The sequence below is a fragment of the Periplaneta americana genome, chromosome 6, assembly GCF_040183065.1.
Source record: "Periplaneta americana isolate PAMFEO1 chromosome 6, P.americana_PAMFEO1_priV1, whole genome shotgun sequence".
NCBI lineage: Eukaryota > Metazoa > Arthropoda > Insecta > Blattodea > Blattidae > Periplaneta > Periplaneta americana.
Window position 1 is genome coordinate 148,460,383 of NC_091122.1, and position 27,681 is coordinate 148,488,063.

Below are 27,681 nucleotides of genomic sequence, written 5' to 3' on the forward strand. Positions count from 1 at the left end.
TACATATGCATTAAATGCAATGCAAAAAAATTGAGTAATGAGCCAAGCAGATTATGTTGCGCTGTTGTAAAATAAAATTTGTTCCTCCTGAGATTCAAGAGCCCCCATAACAAATTAAAAACTTACTTATCGGTGTACATCCGCTATCAACACATTTTTATATAATATAATATAATATAATATAATATAATATAATATAATATAATATAATATAATATAATATAATATAATATAATATAATATAATATAATATAATTTAAGTTATTTAAGTTATTTGAAGGGTTCAGAACCATAGTGGCCCAAGCGCCATTTACTGAATACATAGAAAACAAGGGTTAAAATTAAGTTATTATCATAATTCAATGGAAACATATAGCAAGTAAAATAAAGTATACACATTAAATCTAAATGATATGTCAGTCTTCATTAAAGTATGGATGCATGTAATAAAAATTAAGAAACATGTTAAAGGAATTGTCATTGCACCAAATGAGTGGTCTCTGGACCAAAATGATCGCATTTTAATTATTTAAATACAATTTAAATTAAGTAACATATTAAACGATTTATCCTTCTATCAAACACGAATCTTCCCTGGATCAAATGTCCTATTTTAATTATGTAATTACTTTATATTTATTTCTAACGGGTGCAGCGGAGCGCACGGGTATGGCTAGTAAAAAATAATTTATTATTAATCATTCTAGTTTGTCTGTAGGTGTCATTCATTTGTTTTTACTCGTATTTGTCGATAGGTGTTACTCATTTGCTATTCACTTACCGCACTGTGCTGTAAGTTTCACTTACAAGGCCTACCAAGAACATCATTAAGTCGTTAAAAAACACGATTGGCCAAAAATTTGGATAATATTACTTTCATCGCTTTTGGTTTATTGCAGTCCATAAACCTTACGAGAATAAAATGTAGGTTGTGTTCGAAATTCGAACGTATTACAGTACAAAATAAATAATGAATTTAATCCTACGCGTTAATGTAAAAACGTAATCACAAAATGTGATTGTGTTTGGACACAAGTTAAGTTACCTGGTTACCTATTGTAGTACAAAGACCTTCATGGTAAGTCTGGATGATAGACAACCCTCACAAGCCTGGACCTCCGTGTAACTACTTTAGCCAGGCGTTCGTAAAGAAAACAAATCGCCTGGAAATATTAATGAACCTAAAAATATAGTATATTTTCATGTCTGAAAAATAACTTCGAAAAATGAGATTTGCATAATGTGGTTCAGTTTACTATACCCGTTTGCCTCTAAAAATATTTGCACGTTAATAAAAAATCTGATGTTATGTCGGGGGACCGAGCTGGCCATCCCACGGGACCATCCCGTCCAATCCACCGATTTGGAAACGTTCATTAACTACTTCTCTGTTCAAATGTGCGAAGTGTTCGGAGCTAGAACAACACTGACAGACGAGTTTTCAATCCCACGTCCTCCATGAATTATCTTTGAAGGTATTTGGTTTAATCCCTTACACTATGTACTGTATATAGGTCACACAATGAATCATGTGAACCTAATTGCAAGGGTCTATCCCAGACCCGGTCTTCGAAATCCAGGCACCTAAACCATGCTCTCACAATAAGAATACAAAACGTACAGCGTAAAATTCTTCTAAACAGATACAAAATATGTTTGTACTTTCTTTATTTGTAGCTTCACCAACATTTATAATTTGTATAATAAAATTCTATAACACATTGAACATGACTATCGGGATAAATTCCTTTCATAGACTGGAACTGGTGTCACAGGTCTCTCTACTCTGCCAACCAACAGAGGCAGGTGGTTCAGTCCGTCCACAATGAAGAACAGGAATGGTTCATCAACAACTGTGGTCTGTTCTGGTTGATCCCACTCATCAAATGCGGTTGGAGAATTTATTTCTGTAACAGAGGATCATTTTTTATGGTTTAGATTGATATTGAAGTCATCTCTATTTAGAAAACCTGTTTGATTAATTGATATTACAGATTGCTTTAATAAAATCCGATAGAAATTATAATTATCACGATTATTATCACAATTATCATTATCGGCGTTATGTTCGTAATATGTCTACCCAATGATTCCAAGAACAGTTACGAGAAAAATTGAGATTATTTTAAATATCGCAGTTCATATTACAGGTGTTGGTTATAACTGTATTTAACTGATGTTCTTAAAGATACAGAGCGTTCGCTTACGTAATGTAGGACGACGGAGCGGTGCGCGACCGGCACGAAGGCCATGCAACACACGGAAAACCGCTCAACCGTCGGGATTAGCCTGGTGCAACCATCCCAATAGAGTAGGCGATCTCTCTGGTCATACCTTTTGCCCTGGTGATGGAACCTTTAGGCCTATGTAGTTCCGAAACGTTGGAAATGTCAAGTTCCAGGACACGGTTGATCACCCAAAAGCCTAATTCTAATCACAGTTATCGTGGAAAGTTTAAAAACTCGTATCATATTCAAACTGTTATGTTCTTATAGATTTTTGTCCATTGCTTCCAGAAATAGTTACAAGAAAAACTGTGAAATTTGAAGTATTATAGTTTATATTCCATACTCCAAGACATTGATGTTTTTATTTTTATCCACTGTCTTTAAAGGTGACATAATTTTTTTTATAAACGTTGGGGAATGATTCTCTTCGACAGTAACTTTCCTTAATAGCCTAAAAATGTGTATAACAAATATCAGGTCTATAGCATTAGTAGTTCCAAAGATATTTAACTTTTTATATGGAAAAGAAAGTAAAATATTAAAGTTGCGAGCAATTCCAGTGAAGTTTAGTGTCGTTTAAAAATCCTGTGCATCACAGCTTTAAATATGGCGTCACAGCAAATCGTTAAATTTTATGTAATATATTTATCACATATCAAAGGGTATTTTAAAGAGGGGGGAAAAAGAAAATGTAATCTTTCTCGTCATATTTAAAGTTTTTCTCCCTTTAAGCGAAGAAAGTAAATCATAAAGACATAGTTGTCTTGTTATTTTCACACATTTAGACATGGAAAATTATAAATCTTAGGAAAATACAGCAAGGTAAATTAAGTTACCTGTTAATTCAGATGTTCTGGCTCCAAAGCTGTCTAATATTATCCGTGATGTCTGGAAAGACTTTGATATGTAAAGTTGATCTGATGTTGAAATTCCTGACAAGTTGGCAGATTTTTGGAAAACATCACGCAGTCCAAGCTGAAAAAAACAATTATAATGTAGTATTAGTAATATTTTATTATTGTTTTATCTTATTATAGTCTTCTAATAGAGTTTATAAAGTTATTAGAAAGATTTCGCGTACACAGCTTATGAATAAACATACAGTAAAGTTCTGTGCATCAATTGGTGGATTTTAGGTGACCGAGAGCCGAAAGTTCGTAAAAGCTATGATGCCCGCTTGATACAATCCGTCACTGACCTTCCTGCCTGCTCGTACAGCACCAAAACATTACTGTCTCAGCCGGGGAAGGTGGAGTGGGGAGTTAGGGGTGGTCTGGAGTGACTCAATCGAGTTACTGTACTCCAACCAGGAGAAAGTCTCAGAGGAATGAGACGCAGCGTGGTTATGCTAAGAATGAATGTTGATGTCATAAGATCACACACGTGGGTATAAGCATCTCCATTGGCTAACTTTCAAAGCACAAACGATAACACTGATACACACATACTTATACTACCCTAGTTACAAAATTAGATCACGGTTAATCTCCTGGTCTTTTAATCCCTCCATACAGGAAATAACATATGCAGGAGAGCGCATGTTTTTTAAACTGGCGTTATAACGGTAATATTATCTATAATCTTTTCGCTGTAAGAAAAATCCTAATGTAAACAATAGCACGTGACTGAAGTGAGGCTTCATTGGCCACTGTTTGGCGCCATAGATTCTCAGTACATGTTCCCGCCTACTGTTGTACATTCTGTTTCATGTTAAACATTTCCCGTTACTCGTCAAGTAGACCTAACCTCACTACTATGCATTCGTTTCCTTAGGAAACATTTACTTTATAATCACTGTAATTAAATTATCGCATAAATTATTATATACATTTAAGACTACTTGTTTTTCCGCTTTTGAGAAGGTTTCCAATCTTATGACTAATAACCACACACACCGAGGATACAGAAGCCATACTTCAGTACCACGTGCTTATCTAATGACGCCAGCTCTTAGAAGAACAGACTACCGCGGTGTTACTGTTGGTATTAATCCGCGTTCATAGTACATAACAAAATATAAAAGTAGTTTTTCTTTTACATAACGTTTTACATATGAGTGAAGTTATATGTTTCATTGTATTTAACAACTAGAATTGAATTTTTTATTTTCAAATAATACAAGATTATGGTTTCCAAACACGAACTATATTTCTCTGCGTCGTGTGAGTGTTTCGACTGGGAGCCAATCACGGGTATGACAGCAACGTGCTTGTGTTTACATTAGGATTTTTCTTACAGCGAAAACAGTATACTTCGCTCCAATAGATGACGCAATAGTAAGCACATTCGTTTCACGGTTGATCTCCTGGCTGGAGAACAGTATTTATACCCAGGCCTGGTCTACCTATATCTACCGTAACGTATGGTGATGTTCGGAAATCAACAAATCAAATAAAAAATTAGAATCGACAAAAACAATGTATATTAATGGAATTATGAATTTTAAAAATGAAATTAAAGTGTACAGTTACTGTTTGGATGTAAGATTCTACAGTAGTTTTTCAATTCACTGTAATTGTAGAACTAATTTTTATAAAGAAACATGTTGGAATCAAAATCGAATAGTCACTGAGTATTTATACATTAATAATGTCGAATAACTGAACATGAAACATTATTGTACTATTATTTAATGTTTACCATTAATTGTTATAAACGTCTATATAAAGATATGAGCCCCTTACCTTTCGTAGGTACGGAATTAAGTTGGTAGCGTTGGAAATTTCGAACTCTGGTAAAGTTATGTCGAGCATTTTCTTATCTTGACGTCTGTAATTGATAAATCTGTTGACATGCTGAGGAGTTAGGCGTTCCACTAAATTGTCCAGTCCGTGCTTTGTTGTGGGAAGAATAATCATCAGCGATGCTCCCCTCTTACTCTGTAAGCATAAAATTGAAGACAATTCTGAGAGAATCGTTAGACCAAACAATCTTGGATTTATCTCTTTTTCAGTTTTTTTTGTATTGTATTGATCTGAAGAGCTTTATCTCCCAAATGAGCAATCATATTTTATGTTCACATGTCATTTGTAAGTCTGTTTATTTTAAATCCGCATTAAAATCCTATTACGTTTCCCTCTGCCATTTAACTACAGGAAAAAATATCATAGGTATAAAGTAATAGCACGATTGCGATAAATTCACGAACAGTTGCGCTGCTTGTGAATTTATTCAAGAATAATGAAAGGCACGGATGATATTTATTTCAACAAAGATTAAGATGGCTGGGACACCTTGAAAGAATGAAAGATAACCGTATGCCAAAAAGAATGTTCAAATGATCGCTAGGTGCGATGATCCTGTTAGAACTAACAGTTTACACGTGAACAGTACAGTGCAGTAACTATTGAACACTATACTTACTTACTTACTTACTTACTGCCTTTTAAGGAACCCAGAGGTTCATTGTCGCCCTCACATAAGCCCGCCATTGGTCCCTATCCTGAGCAAGATTAATCCATTCTCTGTCATCATATCCCACCTCCCTCAAATCCATTTTAATATTATCTTCCCATCTACGTCTCGGCCTCCCTAAAGGTATTTTTCCCTCCGGTCTCCCAACTAACACTCTATATGCATTTCTGGATTCGCCCATACGTGCTACATGCCCTGCCCATCTCAAACGTCTGGATTTAATGTTCCTAATTATGTCAGGTGAAGAATACAATGCGTGCAGTTCTGTGTTGTGTAACTTTCTCCATTCTCCTGTAACTTCATCCCTCTTAGCCCCAAATATTTTCCTAAGCACCTTATTCTCAAACACCCTTAACCTATGTTCCTCTCTCAAAGTGAGAGTCCAAGTTTCACAACCATAAAGAACAACCGGTAATATAACTGTTTTATAAATTCTAACTTTCAAATTTTTTGACAGCAGACTGGATGATAAAAGCTTCTCAACCGAATAATAACAGGAATTTCCCATATTTATTCTGTGTTTAATTTCCTCCCGAGTGCCATTTATATTTGTTAATGTTGCTCCAAGATATTTGAACTTCTCCACTTCTTCAAAAGATAAATTTCCAATTTTTATATTTCCATTTCGTACATAATCATATACTTTGTCTTTTCGGGATTTACTTCCAAACCTATCTCTTTACTTGCTTCCAGTAAAATTTCCGTGTTTTCCCTAATCGTTTGTGGATTTTCTCCTAACATATTAACGTCATTCGCATAGACAAGCAGCTGATGTAACCGGTTCAATTCCAAACCCTCTCTGTTATCTTGGACTTTCCTAATGGCATACTCTAAAGCAAAGTTAAAAAGTAAAGGTGATAGTGCATCTCCTTGCTTTAGCCCACAGTGAATTGGAAACGCATCTGACAGAAACTGATCTATACGAACTCTGCTGTACGTTTCACTGAGACACATTTTAATTAATCGAACTAGTTTCTTGGGAATACCAAATTCAATAAGAATATCATATAAAACTTCTCTCTTAACCGAGTCATATGCCTTTTTGAAATCTATGAATAACTGATGCAATGTACCCTTATACTCTCATTTTTCGAGGCTTATTTGAAGGATTCGTAACAAGCATTGAACACTATATATGCTAAATAATTAATACTTTTAGCACGAAAATAAATATAATTAGTGTAATATTTGACTGTAGAGCATTGTAAGCATTTCAGAGATTAAATTTCTTACCCAAGCCACACTCTGAAATTAACACTGGACTAGGATAGTTATCCCCTAATTCGTAGGTTCCTTTGCCGTTATGTTTCAAGTTGAGGAATTTAGGAAAGGATAATTTTTCCTGCAACTTTCGTCTTTTTTTCACTTACCCAGTATGTTTTAGGTTTTATTCCTTTCTTCTCCGATGCACAGTGAATCTAAGGAAGGAATAACAAAATATGTAATTAAATCACTTCTGTTATAAATAATATTTAACTTACATTTTAAGATAAACATTTTAGGGCCGTATTCATAGATATTCTTAGCGCAGGCTTCCGGTGGATGATCAGCGAACTAACGTTTTTCGTATTCATAAACCAGTGTTAGCGATATGATATGAATCCTGTACAAGTAACCAGTCGATAGCCGGGGCTAGTTTAGCACGCTCGTAGCGCGGGCTAGCGAAATGTCTATGAATAGCACCCTAAAGTAGTGAAAGAATAAAAACAATCCCATTCCTAAGTGAGTTTATCTTACAGAAGTTCTGTTTTTATGTGGAACAAATTTAGACTTGAAAGGAGAAACAATAGAAATCGAAAGAAGTAATACTGGCACTGTGTAATTCATAGATTCACATTTATAATTCTTCTTTATTTTACAGTTTAAAAACCTTGATAGAGCAGTCTTTTATAAAAAAGCAATACTTACAGCGAGAGGCAAATGAATCCACTTTGCACCGATATCTGGGGACTCTCCTGTGAAGCATTTCTTCTTCAACTGAATTCCGTCTATTTGAATCTCTTCTCCTGGAGCCCTACTGAACTTGATTTTAACAGGTGCACTGTCCATTTGGGCCCAATATCCGTTGAAATGCAGGAGGTTGGCAAGAGCAAAGAAAGTTTTTGGCGTATTTCTATCTGTTGATATAAAACATAGAATCAGGACTAGCTGAGTAGATGTGCAGTGAGTGCGTGCACTCAGGCGGCCAATTCTCTAGGGCGGCCGATAGAATAAAATTCAAATATTATGTTCTAAACTAGAGGAGAGAGATTCGATCCGGTGCTGTGGATTGAACTTCGGCGTAGCTCAGTGATTAGAGCACTTGGTAAGTAGAACCGAGGACCGTTCGATCCCCGGCACCGGAGCGAATTTTTCTGCTCTAACAATCATTGTTACCATAACAGATATATTCTGTAGGACCAAAAATTAATCTTTACGTAGATTTTTCGTCCAACAGTGCATATTACTGTGGAATCCCAGCCACCAAGTCACTCAATTGAGTGCGCTCCTTGTATAATGGCAGTTGACAAGATATATGTCGCATTTGGAATCAGGCCACAAAGGGAAAAACATTACAGAAGAGAGATTCGACCTGGTGCTGTGGATTGAACTTCGGTGTAGCTCAGTGGTTAGAGCATTTGGTACGTAGAACCGAGGACCCGGGTTCTATCCTCGTCGCAGGAGCGAATGTTTCTCCTCTAATATAATTAATAATCATAATAATCATTAAAACAATTTGTGTAGCATTGGGTAATACATATAAACGCAGCTATATCGGTAGGCCTACTTACGTGGAACCACGATCTTCGTCAAACCCATTGGCAAAGTTCGGTTGTCACTGCGACTACTTTGTTGACCTCGATCTTGTTTCGGAACATAAAACCTGGATCTGAAAACTTTAACCAAAGTCTTCTTGAAGTCTGGTACGAAGTTGTGGCTTCCTTGCACTCTTGCTTTGTTGAGAAATCTCAGCGATGGGAGAGAATCCGCCTTCTAAAAAAGAATTCCATATAATAAGATGTTTCAGAATTGAAAGGGAAGGGTAGAGACAATCTGCCAGACTACATGAAATCGACGATGCGTCGTTGTCCTGCTATGCGACGAACAAGTTGTCAACATAGTGCCTGAAAGTGTGCAAACAATATTTGTTCTGGAAACTGTGGCAGTCATCATTTGGTAAGTTTGTGTCTGCATCAGCGGCTGGTGTTATCTTCTGTCACCGCATCTTAACGATGACATTTATCACCACTTCTCCAGAAAACTCTCCCCATCTTGCTTGAATATGTTCCTTTGACTGTGAGACGACGCATGAGGTACCAGAGCGATGGTTGTACAGCGCATTGGCGCATTACTGGTTGTAATTTTCTGAATACTATCTTTCCTAATCGAAGGATTGGTCATGCTGAACCGGTTGCTTGGCCACCAAGATCACCAGATCTTAACAGCTTGGACTTATTTTTGTGGGACCATATGGAAAATTTGATTTTCGCCACGGCAGTCAACGGCAAGGAAGATCTTCATCATTGGATCATGGTAGCAACACAATTCGTGATTGTAAAGAGTGAGACAATAATTCTCCGGTGAGCATGTGTGGTCTCGACCTCAGAGTTCTGTAATGATGGTGAATTAGATATACAAACCTAGGTCACCAGCGTCCAAAATAGCTATCTCTTTTTGATTGGTTTTGTATATTACAATTGATTTCTTTAATTTAAATTATGTTCTTTTTGTCATAAATTGATCTGAAATTTAAAATCATTATTCTAATGAGCTTTTGAAGACCCCCTATGGAAAACTCGTTTAATTTTCATTAAAACAACTTGAAATAATTATTATATCATACTCATATGCTCGTACATATGAAGACCCGGACCTGGCTAATAATATTCTGTCGGCTTAATGATGGTAGTGCGAAAAGCTTGGCTTGAAGGAGCTAACGGATGGAGTGGGGCTGGTCTGCGTAGGGAAGCGTGCACAGATCTGTCCGTACACCGACGTACGACCGCTCGCTGTCCGACAACAGATTTTGTTAGAGGTTGGAGTGGGACCGGTCTGCATAGAAACTCTATTTATATCCTTATGACTACAATGAAATAATAAGTATAATTATTACCACGAGATTTCTTGTAAAAGAAATGCAGGGATTCTTAAAGACCTCAAGTTCTCATCTATGCAACTTCTCCAACGTTCCTAGCAAAGAATAAGAATACTGGGTGTTCATTTCAAAGTGTGTCATGACGTCACTGTTGTGAGTCAGCGATTGGAAGCGAGTTTCAGCTTTTATGTCAGAGAAGTTGCCTATTAATGAAGGCGTTCAATGTGAACTTGAGAACGTGTACGGTATAACTTGAACGTCGTAGCAACAGATAGCGGTCTGTACTGTCTGTGTGCTACCATAACTTCTTTCGTATTGTGTTTTGCGCGGGCAAGTCGTACGCAGGGTATTTGTTATCATCGGTTGCGTACGGCAACATTCCACAACACAAATCAAATGTTCCGTGTCCATGTTGACAGTGAAAGTTAATGTCAATAAATACGTAAGAAATCGTCTTAACCCTCTCCCCATATCCCGACAGTAAGAAAAAAACCCACCTCAGTACATGTTTCCAAACAGTTCACATTCCTGCCACTACCGGCGTTACCGTACATATCAGTAAGTAGGCTACTCTTCAGAATGAACGCCGTACTTGCTATGCAACTTCTCTGACACATAGGTAGTACACCTCTGCGGAAGTTTAGGAAGATTGAATTCTGTAGGCTCATCTCGACTAGCCACATGACGGCATACAGAGAGCCATGACACACTTTGAACTGAACACCCAGTCTTGTGTTCTTACGCAAGAAATCGTGATTTGTGATTGTATATAGACTATGTCCTTACTGGCTATAATGAAGTGATATTATGACAACAAGATTTATTGTAACTACATAACTTCTCCAACGTTCCCGGCGGAGTTTTAAGAAACAAATTTCTTTACCAGATGTTTTACTATAACGATTTGATTGTCGCATAACGGGATAACGAAGACTCGCCGACGTCATGTTGTCTCGACAAGAAGTATTTTTCTCGGCCTCTCCATTTATTATCTCAGTTTGTGTACTGAATTACGAAACCTCCGTTATAGTGAGAAAGGTATTTTCTTATGCACATCTGTTATGCACTAAATACTAACCTGAATGCTGAGAGTCAGGTTGTGGCATCCATCTCTTGTCGTGTTGGAGGAAGCATACAGAACATTGTCCATTTCCTTCAGAGATTTCATCTTTGCTCCCTGTTGTACCATGGCTAACAGAGTATACACGCTGACTGGTGACATAACCACATTTTCTTTATTGTCGAGGATAGTTGCCTGAAACATTACACATAAATATGTACAGTAGGTCTATAAAGAATTTCTGCAAATACAATATAATTGCGACAGTTTCTAGGAATTAATTTGAACTTTAATAATTGTTTCGGAATCGAGAGGTAAAGCCCCATTATTGTAACTGTGAACGACTAAATCAAATGTTGTATGGGGAAACGATAAGGGAAAGGAAAAGTGACGGAGTCACAGAATTCTTATTATTGCATCCAATTTAAAATCCTGCCAAAATTCAATCTCGCAAATTTCAAGTGCAATAATTGACAACAGGTCTCTAATAGAAACAACCAAATTTCTTGACTTACAAATAGATAATATTAAATGAAAAAATCGCAATAAATAAATTACTCCTAAATTAAATTCAGCGTAATAATATTTTATAGTTTCCGTCTACAACTTATCAATTAGTACAGACACAATTTTCTGTTATTTCACATTCCAAGGTTATAATTCCACTAATATTTTCGATTTTTTTTTAAAACCATCTTCAGGTGAGAGACATAAATTGACAGATTGAGCATAGGTGAAATACAAGAAGAAACATATGTGCTTATTATAAACTAAATTAAAACGGATATAAAATCAATGATATAAAGTGTGGTTCTAACATGTGATGAACATTTGTAAAGTTTATAAACTAAGTCTTTTTAAAAGTGACCACACTATTTGAATCTTTTAATGTTACATGACTAGTTTCAATCATTAAAAATTATGCACGCATTCACAATCAAAAGTTTAAAATTTAAACTTAAACACATTAATGATGCCATATTCAGAAGAGAAGTCTTTAAAAGAATGTAAGTATTGGCATTCTGTTTGTATGGGAGTATAAGGGTACAGTACATCAATTATTCATAGATTTAAAAAAGGCGTTTGACTCGGTTAAGAGAGAAGTTTTATATAATATTCTTACTGAATTTGGTATTCCCAAGAAACTAGTTCGATTAATTAAAATGTGTCTTAGTGAAACTTACAGCAGAGTCCGTATAGGCCAGTTTCTATGTGATGCTTTTCCAATTCACTGCGGTCTAAAGTAGGGAGATGCACTATCACTTTTACTTTTTAACTTCGCTCTAGAATATGCCATTAGGAAAGTTCAGGATAACAGAGGGTTTGGAATTGAACGGGTTACATCAGCTTCTTGTCTACGCGGATGACGTGAATATGTTAGGAGAAAATCCACAAACGATTAGGGAAAACGCGGAAATTCTACTTGAAGGAAGTAAAGGGATAGGGTTGGAAGTAAATCCCGAAAAGACTAAGTATATGATTATGTCTCGTGATCAGAATATTGTACGAAATGGAACTATAAAAGTTGGAGATTTATCCTTCAAAGAGGTGGAAAAATTCAAATATCTTGGAGCAACAGTAACAAATATAAATGACACTCGGGAGGAAATTAAACGCAGAATAAATATGGGAAATGCCTGTTATTATTCGGTTGAGAAGCTTTTGTCATATAGTCTGCTGTCAAAAAATCTGAAAATTAGAATTTATAAAACAATTCTATTACCGGTTGTTCTGTCTGGCTGTGAAACTTGGACTCTCACTTTGAGAGAGGAACAGAGATTGAGGGTTTTTGAGAATAAGGTTCTTAGGAAAATATTTGGGGCTAAGAGGGATGAAGTTACAGGAGAATGGAGAAAGTTACACAACGCAGAGCTGCACGTATTATATCCTTCACCTGAAGTAGTTAGGAACATTAAATCCAGACGTTTGAGATGGACAGGGCATGTAGCACGTATGGGTGAATCCAGAAACGCATATAGAGTGTTAGTTGGGAGGCCAGAGGGGGAAAGACCTTTGGGGAGGCCGAGACGTAGATGGGAGGATAATATTAAAATGAATTTGAGGGAGGTGGGATATGATGGTAGGGACTGGATTAATGTTGCTCAGGATAGGAACCAATGGCGGGCTTATGTGAGGGCGGCAGTGAACCTCTGGGTTCCTTAAAAGCCAATAAGTAAGTAATCAGTCCCTCGTATCGATGAGATGTATATGACATGATGTTAAAAGAAGGATGTAGAGTCAGACAAAATTATAAAATATTAGATGACGTTATAATCTGCATGACGTTAATAGCTTCACTTACCCTAAAATAAGAAAAGGAAAGAAAAAAAAATGCAATCTCCTATATCAATAGTTGCCTTGTCTCTGCTTTTCAAGGACCGCTCTCGAGACGAATATATGCACTTATACTTATATTAGCCCATCTCCAGGCGAGTAGGCCTACCTGATAAGTCCCAGGGGCCCAGAGTTCTAAGTCTTTAAATCTTGTATCAGAGTTGGAAACCCGTACTACTTCTAAGAATTCACTCCTGCTTATTTCTAACTATGAGTACTGCAGATAAGGGATGAAATCAGAGGGAGATGGAGTTTGTCGGTGGAAAGAGAGGGAAACTGAAGTACCTTGACAAAATACCCTCTGCAACGTCTGCTTTTTTTCATGTCTACCTGTCGGGGATCGAATCCGGACCGCCTGAATGGAACATAGCGTGCTAACGTTGAACTACAGTTACGGCTTAGAACTGTAGTCAGTACTGACATTATAGTGAGGATTACGTAAGATTAGTTCCTAAAAGGCTACTTGGACCGGCTCTTCAGTGTTGCCAACTAATACCAGATATCACCGAACAGGGTAAAATCATAATGCCATGTACAATAATAATAATAATAATAATAATAATAATAATAATAATGATATACTTTTAACAACAACGATGTCTTGCTTATTTACTTATTTACTACATCTCATCTTTATGTTGAGGTGTTTTCTAAATGGTTGAATAATTTGTGAAAGAGTAGGCCCATATTTTCCTCCAGGACCTCTCACACATTAATTATGTTGGAAATTAGTAGATTAATATGATCTAATATTAAAATGTATTTTGTCTGACAACATGAAGTTCATTGCTTTGACTAAACAGTTCACGATTCACGAGACCTAACCTAAAAATGTGTTTTGTTTGATCACGTGAAATGATTAGTACAAACTCCGAAAATCGAATGCCACTTTGAATATGTTTAAGAACACTTAGGCTACTTACGCCTAATAATTTTGCTATTCTAGTTATAATTCCTGTCTCCGTGTGTATTTTCTATCGATCACCCAAGTGCATGTATCACACCGTATTTTATATTTATTTACACTTATCTGACTATAATCTTGAATTGTAACCACAACGCAACACAACATATAAAATAACTATTAACTTGTGTATTAATATACCTAATACTGATATTAATTAATTATTAGTATGTCCGAATTTCACTAGCTTCCAGTAATCGGCTCAGAAATCTTGAACAATTTGAATTTTCAGAATGTGCTCTGTCGACAACAGCTGTTCCTGCTGCCAACATAACAGTTAGAAAAGCACTACTAGTTGTAGTATTGCTCAGTATCGAAATTCGAAACTAAGTTGGCAAAAGAAAATTCAACATGCAAACTAGAACATTACTATAATCCACTAGCATATATAGTCAGCGCGTCTGAAACCAGGTGGCCCGGATTCGATTCCCGGTTGGGGCAAGTTACCTGGTTGAGGTTTTTTCCGGAGTTTTCCCTCAACCCAATATGAGCAAATGCTGGGTAACTTTCGGTGCTGGACCCCGAACTTTTTTACCGGCATTATCACCTTCATTTCATTCAGACGCTAAATAACCTACATGTTGATACAGCGTCGTAAAATAACCTACTAAAAAAAAGCATATGTAGTAATGGAGGAAAAATGGTTAGGTTTCGCCCTTAGGATATCAAGTAAGATGACCCGGACTATAGATTAGCGAAGACAACGTTTTGTTTTTAATTGTAGAGTTATTCAGTTAACTGGTATGTGAGCAAATACAGAGATTTGCTTAAGGACAGGGAAAAGAGAGAAATGTGTTCCGAGGTCAGTAAGTGCGTGAAGAATTGCTGTGTAATGTGCCGTTTTACCTTGAGCAGATCCAGGGAAAAGTGTGTTACAGCCTCGGAGACTGCTGAACTCGTAGTTTCCGCAGCGGATACGTGGATTTGTGAGCTCAGAACTAAGAATATCATTCCAAAAACTGAAACAAAATAAATTATTATAATCAAACTTAGAACAAATTAAGGCACTCATTAGGCCTATACGTTAAACTTTGTTTCAATCTACTACTCTGGCTTTGTGAATTACGTACCTTAACCAGCTCTAGCTTACAACTTACTCTCCAAACTGGTAGTGGAGATATCCTGAGTTTAGAAATCGCACTAGTTTATATTCTATCTATACTTATATTTTTTTATTCAGGATTATAACTACCGCTATATTTTATTTATGGGCGTATTTGTCATATGTTAGAAGTCATGTCAACTGATGCCCATAGGCGCAAGCGCGCGCTTTAGAGGTCAGGAGAGCCTGAGCGCTTTAAACGGAAAGGAAAGAGATGTGCCGCTTGGTCGAGCTATATTCAGGGATGGCCAGCACTGATTTAAAGGATAAAGGGAAGAGAATTTATTAAAACTATATCCATGTTAATTTTTATATTGTCTGAGAAGTTTAAGTGCATTATAAGAATGTAAGTTTTAATTTTAATGCTCATTTTTCACAAGTTTGTTTCTTATTGAAATGGAATATTTTCTCAACTTCTTTTTAGAAAAGTCATATGTATATTTAGTAGTCTTACAGGTATTGAAACAATGTTTTCGTAAATTAGTATTTTGTAAATACGTTTTACTGAAGATAGTGTATTAAAATTTTTGAAAATATTCGCGCTTAAAAGTTTGCAAGGAAATGAATTAACAAAGTAACAACTGTTACATCTTAAACAAAAGATATGTGCCCATGTGTTGCAAAAACGTTCGCTCTATAGCTTCAGCAGTTTTCGAGAAAATAATTTAATATTCTGATGATAGGAAGTTGCGCACCAATATCACCTTTAAAGCATAATCCGATAAGAGTTTTGTTTTGTAATATTGGTTACAGTTAAAACATATCCTATACAGTACCTAGGTAACTTTGTTTTGTACTAAATATTATTTGGATTAGTTTATTGATTAATTTTATAAGGTTAAAGATACCATCAATTCCAACTTATCATGTCATACTCAATCTCTTTTTTGGGATATCACTTTCTTTATGAATGATGTATTTCATCCACTTAGTACAGTATAGTTGTAATACTGTGGAATTTATGTGAATATTCCTTCTTAACTCTTTATTATGTTATTAACGTTTAAAACTAAACTGCAATATTAAGAAAACAGTGTTAGTACTTTTGTTTTACAGACAATATAGGTAATATCAAACAGAAAGAAGCCAAATAAAAATAACGACATAAAATTTCACGTTCCGTTTAAAGTTTATACACCACCGTTTTTTAATCCAACAGGCTGCTTATTCATATACATAATCCCTTCTCCTTTCATACCTAGCGCTTGATGCCCGCGCACGACGTCAAGGTCAGGAAATGCGCTTGCTTTGACATCACTGTGTTAGAATAACATACATGCAGAGTGAGCCGTAAGTAATGTCATTAATTTCAGGGATTATTCTTTGAGATATTTCAAACAAAAAAGCTTAACACAGTTTTGATCGTTTTTGCTTTCTTTTCCAGACAAAATTCTGTATATCAAACATTTCACAGCATATTTTGGGAAAGGCGTTGATTTAATTCCCAATATGCGAAATCAATTTAAGAGAGCAGAGTATTATGATAATAAATGATGGAAAGAATTTTACAAGAATACTTTTCTGCTCACGCTTGAGGTTGGTGGGGGATCCAGCGACTACTGGAATGGAATTTCTGAAGGGATGCATTATGACCCAGCACTGTGACCTTTCGTGATCTATTGCGCTAGCTCTCAAGCCAGGCATATTCCCAAACCCACACCGGCTGACTACACCAAGGTTCACTGCCTACTTAGATTTCGAGCAGGCAACTCCACTCGTCTCTAGGCCAGCCCCCTCCGTGCGTCGCCAGCCGGCGCGATCGGGAAATACTATGGAATGATGACGGAATGCAGAAATGTTGACGGAATTATGTAAGATACCTAGGATGGAGAAACGGGAGAAGTCAGACTACAGACCTTCCTGACATGAAATGTTTCATCTATAATCTTCCGACCTTTTCACCACACTTTTTTCGTCATGGGTATGTTTCGTCACACATTACATTTTCGTCACACTACGTTTTATCACAGTATACAAATTCGTAACGGCCATATTCTGTCATATATTACGATTTAGACAGACAAAGGTTGTTCATTTCTTGTTGGCTTATTTCTATAGATACCATCACTGATATTGCAGAGAGATACAAGAAAACAGTTGACGGTGACCGATGGCTTTTACACTTTGATGCTGCACTTGGACAAATAGTTCTTATATTCACAACTGATCGGCAATTGAAACAATTACAGAAAAATGTTTACTGGCATTTATGGATGGACCACAAATATTCCAACAATTATACGCTATGCATATCAGCGTCCATGGACAGTGGTTTCCAGTTGTCGTTGCACTTACAAAGAGAACAAGGCGTGTCTATGAAATTATTTTAATACACATAACAGGTGGTAAATGATCCTTTTCATCTACAATTTATCCCATTTTGAATCTTGCGTACACTACTTTTAACACTTGAATATAAGTAATTGATTAACTAGCGGACTTACTCATGTTAATTATGTAAGTTTGTGCGGCTTACAGCTGTTTCGGTGCTTCATCATACCATCCTCACAGCCTACTAGATCTCGGCGTCAACACCTTCAACAATCAAACGCACCCACATAACAGGCAGAGAAGTTCGAGATGACGCCGAGATCTAGTAGGCTCTGAGGATGGTGTGATGAGGCACCGAAACAGCTGTAAGCCGCAAAAACTTACATAATTAACACGAGTAAGTCCGCTAGTTAATCAATTACTTATACAATTTATTGTAACCACACTTTGTATCGACTGGCTATAAAGCAAATGTCATAACGATGGATGACTGGAACAGAGAAAAATTCTCTCCGGCACCGGGATTTGAACTCTGGTTTTCAGCTCTACGTGCTGACGCTCTATCCACTAAGCCACACCGGATTCCCATCCCGATGTCGGAATGAATCCTCTCGGTTTAAGTTCCACCTCTTGGGTTCCCTCTAGTGGCCTATCCTCATGCACTGCGTCACAGATGTATGACAGTGGCACAATGGCCACACATGTGCAGAGGTGCACTCATTATGAGTGACTAAGTGGCCGGGATCCGACGGAGAGAATTTTTCTCTGTTCCACTCATGCATCATATGATGACGCAGAATTTCTGCACTGAAATATCATATGTACTTCGGTACATCGTAATAATAAACGCCATGACGGTTGTTTCAAATGTATTCCCACAGACAAAAACTCGCTGGTTGTATGTTTTATTTCGAACAGTGTTTTTGGAGACGACGCCAGTCAGAAGGGTTGTCTGATTAGCAGGCTTCGAAACTTCGGACCCGATAGAGCAGTTCAGTAGGAAATCCGCATAACGGCGTGCTGAGTATAGTGGTAAAGCGTACAGTGGATGGAGGTACTGTAGAATGAATGCCAACAAATACGCAAAGGAAATAGCTCTGGATTTGAAGGTTCTGACGAATAATTTGGTTTTCATACAAACTGTGTCTGAAACTATTACACGGTTAGAAAAGCCAGAGCAAGAGATGCCGGAAGCCCTCAAATTAATTGAGGAAATGACACAGAGAATTAATGAGACACCAAGTACACCGGTTACTGAACATGTAAAACAGAAGTGGAAATCAATTTTATGTAAAAATAACGGATATGGAACATTGTGTAATATAAACAGCAAATTAGTGGACATAGTCACCCGAGAATAAAGGACTCTCTCTTAGAGACTGCAATGAGGTTAGGTTTCTTCGTTTTGCTACTATCACGTCATGCGTCGTAGAGCGTAGCTTGTCACAGTACAAACTGTGTTTGGCAGATAACCGAAAAAGATTTACGTTTGAGACACTGAAAATGTATCTTGTAGTACATTGCAATCCGGTAATGTAACTGCACTTCCTAAATACAACCAATAGAATAAATGGAGAAATTAAAATTGCTATGTGTTTATTTCCACCATTAACACTGTGTATAATTAAATACAAATGCTTATAAAAGACAGGAGAATAAATGCTTTTCACATTCTTTTGACATTGTCATTGTGTGATGTATATTTACTTTCAAAATGTCCGTATGTGTGTGTGTTTCCCCATACTAACGTACTCTACTCTAAATAGCAACGTTGTTACCTCAACACATCTCTATCTTTCACTACCTGCAGCGAGTCAACAACCTATAGTACATGCACAGTAAACTTATTGTATCGGGTCCCAAGTCTCGAAGCCTGCTGATGAGTACCTCCAGGAAGACAATGTTAACTTACGAGACCAGTTCCACTCGCTATTAGCATTAGCGTTTGTTTCTGAGGAAGACATGGTCGACACTTAGACCTGCTTCAGGATACAATCACAGGCAATCTCGTTACTGTTTTTAACTACGCCGAAGATACCTACGTTAAGGGACTGCGACGTGGTAGAGGAAGTAGGTACCTATCTTCCTTCCATCCACTTGGAACTGTTATGTCCAGACATTGCAGAACCTTACGAGAACAACAAACACATGTGAGACGTGGCACAGACGTCTTAACACATTGGACAACAGTATCTTTCACTGTATCATCTTCTCCAGTCGGTCCAGAGTGAAACTTCTAATATACAGTACATGGAAAGGTTGAATTGTACTGATCTCTATGTTTTGTTTCACTGCTAATTGTTTGAAGGCCCAAAAATCGAGGCTGTGACGGAAGGCATCGTCACAAAACAAAAAACCGTGTGACGAATCATATTCTGTGACAAAACATGACATTGTTACAAAAACCTACCGTGACGAAACTTATCTGTGACGAATTTGATCGTTACGAAAACGCCTAAATTCAACCTTCCTCACTGCTGCCGATCCAATGTTCAGGGCTTCCTGAATTTGCACCGTTGATCTTCCCTTAGCATCTGCTCTACTCGCACAGCATTTTCATCTGTTGTTACTGTCGAAATATCACAATAAACACAGAAACACTGACAACCACATGTTTTAACATTTTATAGCTTTTTCTCAAAACTTTCAGAGTGGCCTTCCAACAGTCAGGTGAAAGCCAAGTAATATCATAGCTAATTCTCGGTTTCATCTCTCCAAAATACAATCTCGCTACCACCAATTCCACGCTAGATAGCCTCGTAGCTGATATACCATTGTTTAATCAAATTGAAAACAAATTGATTTCATGTGTACAAGTAAAAGAAAGACAATTTATAAATTCATAATACTTCGAAATTTTATCACTAAGGAGGCACTGAGAATAATATTTTTAGCTTTAGTACAATCATTAATACAATATGGTATAATGAATTGGGGTGGAGTAGCATCATCTGTACTTAATCCATTAATTTTATTACTCAGAAGATTAATGAAAATTTGTCTGACCCAACAAATTTAATTTATACAGATATTAAAGTATTAACTATTGATGAAATTTATAAGTATAGTTTACTAACTTACTACCACAGAAATCAAATAAGACATAAATCTAATCGATATGAATATCGTACTAGAAGATAAAAAGTCTACTTTCCCATTAATTGAGCCTAAATGTAATACAAGTGCAGCTCTTAAACATGGTGCTAGTTTCGGCCCAAGACTTTATAATAAAATTACAAACCATTTTCCAAATTTGAAATATTTTAAAATTGAAGCTTTTAAAAAACAAATTTATGAAATTATTCATGATATATAAGTTAATATTAACAAATGTATTTTTTTTACCTTCTATTTCTGTCGACTATATTCATGTTACTATTGAATATCACTGGCTTCTGTCTGATTATGAATTTACATTAAATGTGGTTTTTTCTCTCTTTTTCTCCTTTTTTTTTCTTTGCTCTTGTGTGTTATTTATTGGTTTGAATTAAGTTACTTACTGTATTTAGTAAACTGTCCTTGTAAATTTTATGTTTTATTATTGGCTAAGACCACACCGTACACGATCCTGGCTCTTACGGTAGTGGCTAGAAACATTTTTATTTTATAAATTTATTTTGTACTCGCTAGCTAGCTAGTTAAATAAAAAAGTTAAATAAAAAAAAAATTATAAAATTAAAAAAAGATAGTAGTACTTTATCGCGAGCGACAGTCTCTTCAATTTGATGTCTACCTTGTGTTCAATATTCAAAGTCACGTTTCTACCTTGCAGAAGGAAGAAGAACGCCATTGGAACCTTCAACTTCTCAACAGTCACATGTTTCCTTTATCCAGAGAATTAGATGTTAAAGGGCAACTACTTTCGAATTGGCTTTATAATAATACAACCGATGATGGATATGCCTTTGTGTAGTAGTTATCAGCTGCGAAGTAATTAGTGAATGTTCGGTGATTTTCGATGAGCGAATATGCATTAAGAAAAGACGCAATACATTCCATCATCAACATTGAGCTTTCAAGGAAAAAGGTCATTATTGACCTACTCCGGCCTTCATGCGTCAGTTTCTTCGTTGGTCAGCTCTGCTCTCTTCTTCCATTTGAAGTATATTTCATTATTAGTTTTGGTAACCTTGATCTGTGCATTCTGTTTACATGTCCAACCCAATTCATTTTGTTATGTTGCTATATTTTTTTTCAAAAAGGAAATTACTTTGTTTCATTGCAAAGCTTCGTCCTTTGGTTTGACATATATTGTATCTTACTGTTTTTCGGATAAATTCCACTATAATGTATTAGCACAAAAGGACTACAATATTCTAAAATATTTATTTTGTTCTTGAACTCTTTTGTACTCATAGTTGGATAGTTAAAAATGTCATGCAGGAGAATGACTGTGCAATATATAAAAATCGAGAAAAAGTATAAAGAAACGCTCGCTACAATTTTTCTACACATATTTCCGAGATATTGTTATAAACACTTGACAATCAAATAACGTAGCCTACACTATTTATTTGCAATATTGTATTTCTCTCTTACTTTTCGAATTTGAAATATACGAGGCGCGTCCATAAAGTAACTTTCCCACTCGTCCCACAGCTAGCAAATCATACGTTGCGCAAAGCGACTGCGTGTACGTGATAGAGTAATGTCCTACCATGGCGCATGCGCTAGCGGAATTTCCCGAGTGCTCTCAGTAGCTTCATTTCATTGGTTGAAGATGGACGCTCCTATTCCAACTCCCGCCGCGTGTGAAGTGCTGTCAGTGATAAAGTTTTTGAATGCACAGGACACAGCACCGATTGAAATTGAAATTGCTGCTGTAGACTATTTTCAGCAGGACGCCAAAATGTGCATGACGAGGAGCGCAGTAGGAGGCCAGCCATCATCACAGACGACCTCGTGGAGCAACGCACCATCTGCTTGCTCATGACGAGCTGACAATAAATTTCAATCGGCGCTATGCCCTGTGCATTCAAAAACTTTATCACTGATCGCACTTCACACACGGCGAGAGCTGGAATAGGAGCGTCCATCTTCAACCAATGAAACGAAGCTACTGAGAGCACTCGGGAAGTTCCGCTAGCGCATGCCCCATGCCAGGACATTACTCTATTACGTACACGCAGTCGCTTCGCGCAACATATGGTTTGCTAGCTGTGGGACGAGTGGGAAAGTTACTTTATGGACGCGTCTCGTATATTGCACGATCATACAAATTAGATCTAGGTAATGTTTTAAGAGGGCATTATTGCATGTTGTTGTTACTGGATTGTGCACATTTCTATTACAGCAGTTGGGTAATAATTATTGGTGGGGGAGGATTTCTATAGAAACCAATGTCTTGTTTTAATCTATTTACATTGCGTATCAACAATATCAGTAAAATCAGGAAAAACACGTTCGTGGAAATACTGTATACACACCTACATTGTGTTGTACATGATAGCTAATCCAAAAAGAATAAACAATCCACCTGATTATTGCCTTTTTTTGCCTGGCTATTTTAACTGTTACAAATGCCTAAACATCCAGGCTCTAATAATGACATACAACTACCTACTGAAATAGTACATACATTTTATTACTTAAATCTTATATTCTGGATTTATAGAAACTGCCTTTTGGGTGTAATTCAGAAAACATATATATTCTGTTTATTTAATTACAGTATTTCTTTTGAAATACTATTATTGCTTCTGTTACTAAAGCTGCTATTGCTACTACTGCTGTAATACTATTGCTACCTGAAAATATACTCCTAACACCACTGCACTCTGTCGTGACAACTAATTTACCATTTAAATCAGAAGTGTTTAAATAATTATTTAAATTGTAGAGTTAACATACAGCAGAGTCCGTATAGGTCAGTTTCTATCTGATGCGTTTCCAATTCACTGCGGGCTAAAGCAGGGAGATGCACGATCACCTTTACTTTTTAACTTCGCTCTAGATTATGCCATTAGGAAAGTTCAGGATAACAGGCAGGGTTTGGAATTAAACGGGTTACATCAGCTTCTTGTCTATGCGGATGACGTGAATATGTTAGGAGAAAATACGCAAACGATTAGAGAAAACACGGAAATTTTACTTGAAGCAAGTAAAGCGATCGGTTTGGAAGTAAATCCCGAAAAGATAAAGTATATGATTATGTCTCGTGATCAGAATATTGTACAAAATGGAAATATAAAAATTGGAGATTTATCCTTCGAAGAGGTGGAAAAATTCAAGTATCTTGGAGCAACAGTAACAAATATAAATGACACTCGGGAGGAAATTAAACGCAGAATAAATATGGGAAATGCGTGTTATTATTCGGTTGAGAAACTCTTATCATCCAATCTGCTGTCAAAAAATCTGAAAGTTAGAATTTATAAAACAGTTATATTACCGGTTCTTCTGTATGGTTGTGAAACTTGGACTCTCACTCTGAGAGAGGAACATAGGTTCAGGGTGTTTGAGAATAAGGTGCTTAGGAAAATATTTGGGGCTAAGCGGGATGAAGTTACAGGAGAATGGAGAAAGTTACACAACGCAGAACTGCACGCATTGTATTCTTCACCTGACATAATTAGGAACATTAAATCCAGACGTTTGAGATGGGCAGGGCATGTAGCACGTATGGGCGAATCCAGAAATGCATATAGAGTGTTAGTTGGGAGACCGGAGGAAAAAAGACCTTCAGGGAGGCCTAGACGTAGATGGGAGGATAATATTAAAATGGATTTGAGGGAGGTGGGATATGATGATAGAGACTGGATTAATCTTGCACAGGATAGGGACCGATGGCGGGCTTATGTGAGGGCGGCAATGAACCTTCGGGTTCCTTGAAAGCCATTTGTAAGTAAGTAAGAGTTAAAGAAAACAAACTACAAAAATATCATTTTTGCAAGACGTTAAATAGACTGAATTGTCCAGATAATTGTGAAAAATACAATAAGAATATATGCCATTTACGTGGAACTTAATTTATATCTAGATAATATTGTGAACTTGTCCTCCTTTCCTCATTAAGATTCAAAATGTGTATAAAATAATTTAAAGATCATTTTTTAACAATCTACAGAAACTAGTCACTACAAGAAGTGACACATATGGCTAAAATTCACAAAATCGGACAAAATGAGATACGCCTACTTTTCACATTATATTATGTAGGTATTTATTTAGTTTATTTTTTCTGTACATTATTGTTAATGTGTAGGTCAGTGTTACATAACTGGCCACGATTATTTAAAAGAGAATTTTATTTTATTCCACAATTTATATAATAATGTCCACGAAAGTGTCAGTTCTGTGACGTCTCACAAGGGAAGGGTTTCGGCTCGAATAGGAATTTCGTATCCAAAATTTGTATACAGGCCCATCTTTACATCTCTGTAAAGCTCCCAAAAGCATTCGTTTGTGTAATGTGTGGTTTGTCTGTTAGAGCACTGTACAAGTTGAGGGTTGGGGAGAGCACTGCACAAGTTAAGGGGATGGGACATCTTACCCGTAAGCCTAGCCTAGTCTAGCCTTGAAGCTAGTGCGAGTGGTAAAATGTCTAAAGCCCATTTAAGAACATCTTTCTCCAACGTTCTGTCTGAAAATATTGCAGCTAAACAAAAGCGTACACTGTTGTGTGATCCATTGAATGCGCACAAGGACACAACCTTAATAAATGAATCATTCCAAGGCTAAGACATGAAATGTATGGTCATTCCACCTGAAAAAACTAAACATATCCAGCCTCTGAATATTTATTTCCTTAGACAATACAAAATATATGCTCGGAGAATAACAGATTACATAAGGACTCTTGCTGAGAATCCAGAACTTAACTTGGGAAACCGAGTGTTTATAATGAAAATGCACTCTGTTATTCATAACCAGTTGTCTGCTCCAGTATACTGCCCTATGCTTCAGTATTCCTGACAGTCAGCTGATTACGTGAATCCTGAACAAGTCTCGGACTTCAAAAATGTAATTCAGGTGGCATTTGATTTTTCAGCACTGGAGTGTGGTTCAGAAGATTGTTCAGGTGTTGCTTCTGCGTGTTGTGCTTATTGCTCTGCTCCATGCTGTTTCATGCATTTTATAGAGAATCCTCATGTACATTTTTAAAGAAGTGTATTGACGAATACCAACCAAACGGATAGTTACACATATGAATGCTTTTATGATCTTCATAACCATTGTGAGGTAAGCCTCTATATAAATTTTTAACCAAAAATTCCCGTTCGAGCCGAAACCCTTCCCTTGTCAGAACTGACAAAAACCAATTTTCAATTTGTTATTCCTTAAATCTCCTGTTGATTACTGGGTTTGAGATTATGTTGAATATGCACACCTTGCATCTCACTGTTAACATAAACCTACATGACACATTTTACGTATTTTTCAGCATTCACCTATCTCAGAACTGACTGGTAATAAAACTGTTACATATGTTTTTCTTTCTCTAATATAAAAATTACAAATCACGCTTTCATATACCAAACAACTAAAGAGCTGTTCTGGACTTTCGCCGTTATCTAGTGGATACTTATATCGCCTGTAGTATGTGTTACAGAACTGACATTAACTATTAAGGACTGATTTAAATAATATTTAGAGCATTAAAGAAACAATTCAGTGACTATCTTTCGTAATAAACTAATAAATGACAGATGTATGCTAACATTATTTTTTTATAATTTCGGCACCGCAGCTGAGGCTTATTGTACCTAGACCCACAACTATACTGAACACACACACACACACACACACACACACACACACACACACACACACACACTGCAGGACTCCACCGTTTACTGGGTCAGGGTACTCGGGGGCCACTACGAGACACCACGCACACTGGGACAATGGACAGATCAGTTACCCTGAAGAGGTCCGAATTAAATTCCCTCTGACTTCACTACCGGGAATCGAACCTGGGCCACCTTGATCAGGAGTCTAGCACGCTACCTCGAGACCAAGGAGACGGACATTCTAACATTTAATCCTGTCAAATATTGTGTTTCACTCTTTTAATTACTAAATGATGATAAAATAGTTTTGAAGATGCAGTCGGTGACACGTCACAGAACTGACATTTCCACACTGAGTTGCTTCTCAGGTATAATATGGTTCAATTACAATTGTCCAAATAGTAATTAAATTACAATATAATGGTTGTTATTGTTTTAGTAGTAAAATTCTAAAATTTCCAGTCAGTTGTACAATAAATTTCAAGGGCCTGTTTTGGCCAGTTTCGTGATTTCTAGCCAATATAAGCATATATGTTTCCTCAAGTAAATAAGCCTTTGGTGAGTTTTTATAGCGAAACATTATAAAAACAGTTCCCATGACAACAAACTTTCACGTGTGATGACGATGTTGCTTTCATTTCCACGGTTGCTGACAGCTAATTTTCGCTGAATAAGTAGCTTACTGTAGGTAAGTGACATTATTTACAGTATGACAATTACTAATACTGCAGATAATGTTTGCCTTTTGCTTTCCACGTTATAAACAAGCTTTAAATTTTGACTGTGGGATATAATTTGATCCGTATTAGAGAAGTAGCCCATCTGGGCATAGGCCTACTAAAAAAAACCAGCGCCTTGTCTGTAGTCTAGGTGTCGCTAACTGCGTGGCATTTCGCTGAGTAGCGATTCTAACTGCAATGAGATTGATCTACATGGAGACATACTGAATGAATGACTCACGTGTAAGCATGTTGGTGATCCGCCTGGACATCACGTAGGTGTTGAAACTCTCCATACTTCAGCAGGCTTGTGAGCTGACGTCCAACACTGGGCACACTAAAAATGAATGCAATTCGTATCTTGTTATTGTGATATCGTCTTGAATGACATCATAGTAAAGGTGAGCCGTTAAATAAACTTTTTATTCTTGGAATGGTTCCAAACACAGCAACTGTACACTTTTGTTTCGACCTTGCTTGTTTTCCTCCTGCACGTAGTTCTACCGCGCGGTTAACCTAGACTGAGGAATGCTGCCTAGGCGAATGGATACAAAGAGAAAACGGCCTGCTACGAGGACGTGAGTGGAGAGGAGAGCAGTTCATTGAACGCTGCTTCGTGTACGTTTTCACACCTTCCTCGTCTCTCGCTGTATGTGGGTTACCATTGAGGCTTACAATTTGGGGAAGTCATAGGCCGAGGGCTTCGATCAAGGAACTCCAGAGCCTGCAGCCAAATTGGAGGCCGTAATCCTCTTCCTGGTAAAATACAAGAATTTAATGTT

General features: G+C 36.9%; 2 protein-coding genes across 2 annotated transcripts in view; one reads left to right on the forward strand and one right to left on the reverse strand.

Moving 5' to 3' along the window:
* The window catches only part of LOC138702274 (serpin A9-like), a 238,260-nt gene that overhangs the window by 13,290 nt on the left and 197,289 nt on the right, over positions 1-27,681 (forward strand). The window lies entirely within an intron of this gene.
* LOC138701914 (leukocyte elastase inhibitor-like) lies at positions 1,654-27,439 on the reverse strand. Its single transcript, XM_069829276.1, has 9 exons — positions 27,141-27,439; positions 14,922-15,034; positions 10,796-10,972; positions 8,414-8,615; positions 7,551-7,759; positions 7,013-7,060; positions 4,913-5,107; positions 3,065-3,203; positions 1,654-1,907 (listed from the first exon to the last, which is right to left on the reverse strand). Exons 1-9 carry the CDS (start codon positions 27,193-27,195, stop codon positions 1,732-1,734), a joined length of 1,314 nt encoding a protein of 437 aa, XP_069685377.1. The 5' UTR covers positions 27,196-27,439; the 3' UTR covers positions 1,654-1,731.

Excerpts from the sequence above, each read along its gene's own strand:
- LOC138701914 (XM_069829276.1), bottom strand. The coding sequence starts at position 27,195 with ATGGAGAGTTTCAACACCTACGTGATGTCCAGGCGGATCACCAACATG. Across the intron at positions 5,108-7,012 it reads TAAAACCTAAAACATACTGG|AGTAAGAGGGGAGCATCGCT; the intron begins GTAAGTGAAAAA and ends TTATGCTTACAG. Across the intron at positions 1,908-3,064 it reads CAGAACATCTGAATTAACAG|AAATAAATTCTCCAACCGCA; the intron begins GTAACTTAATTT and ends CCTCTGTTACAG.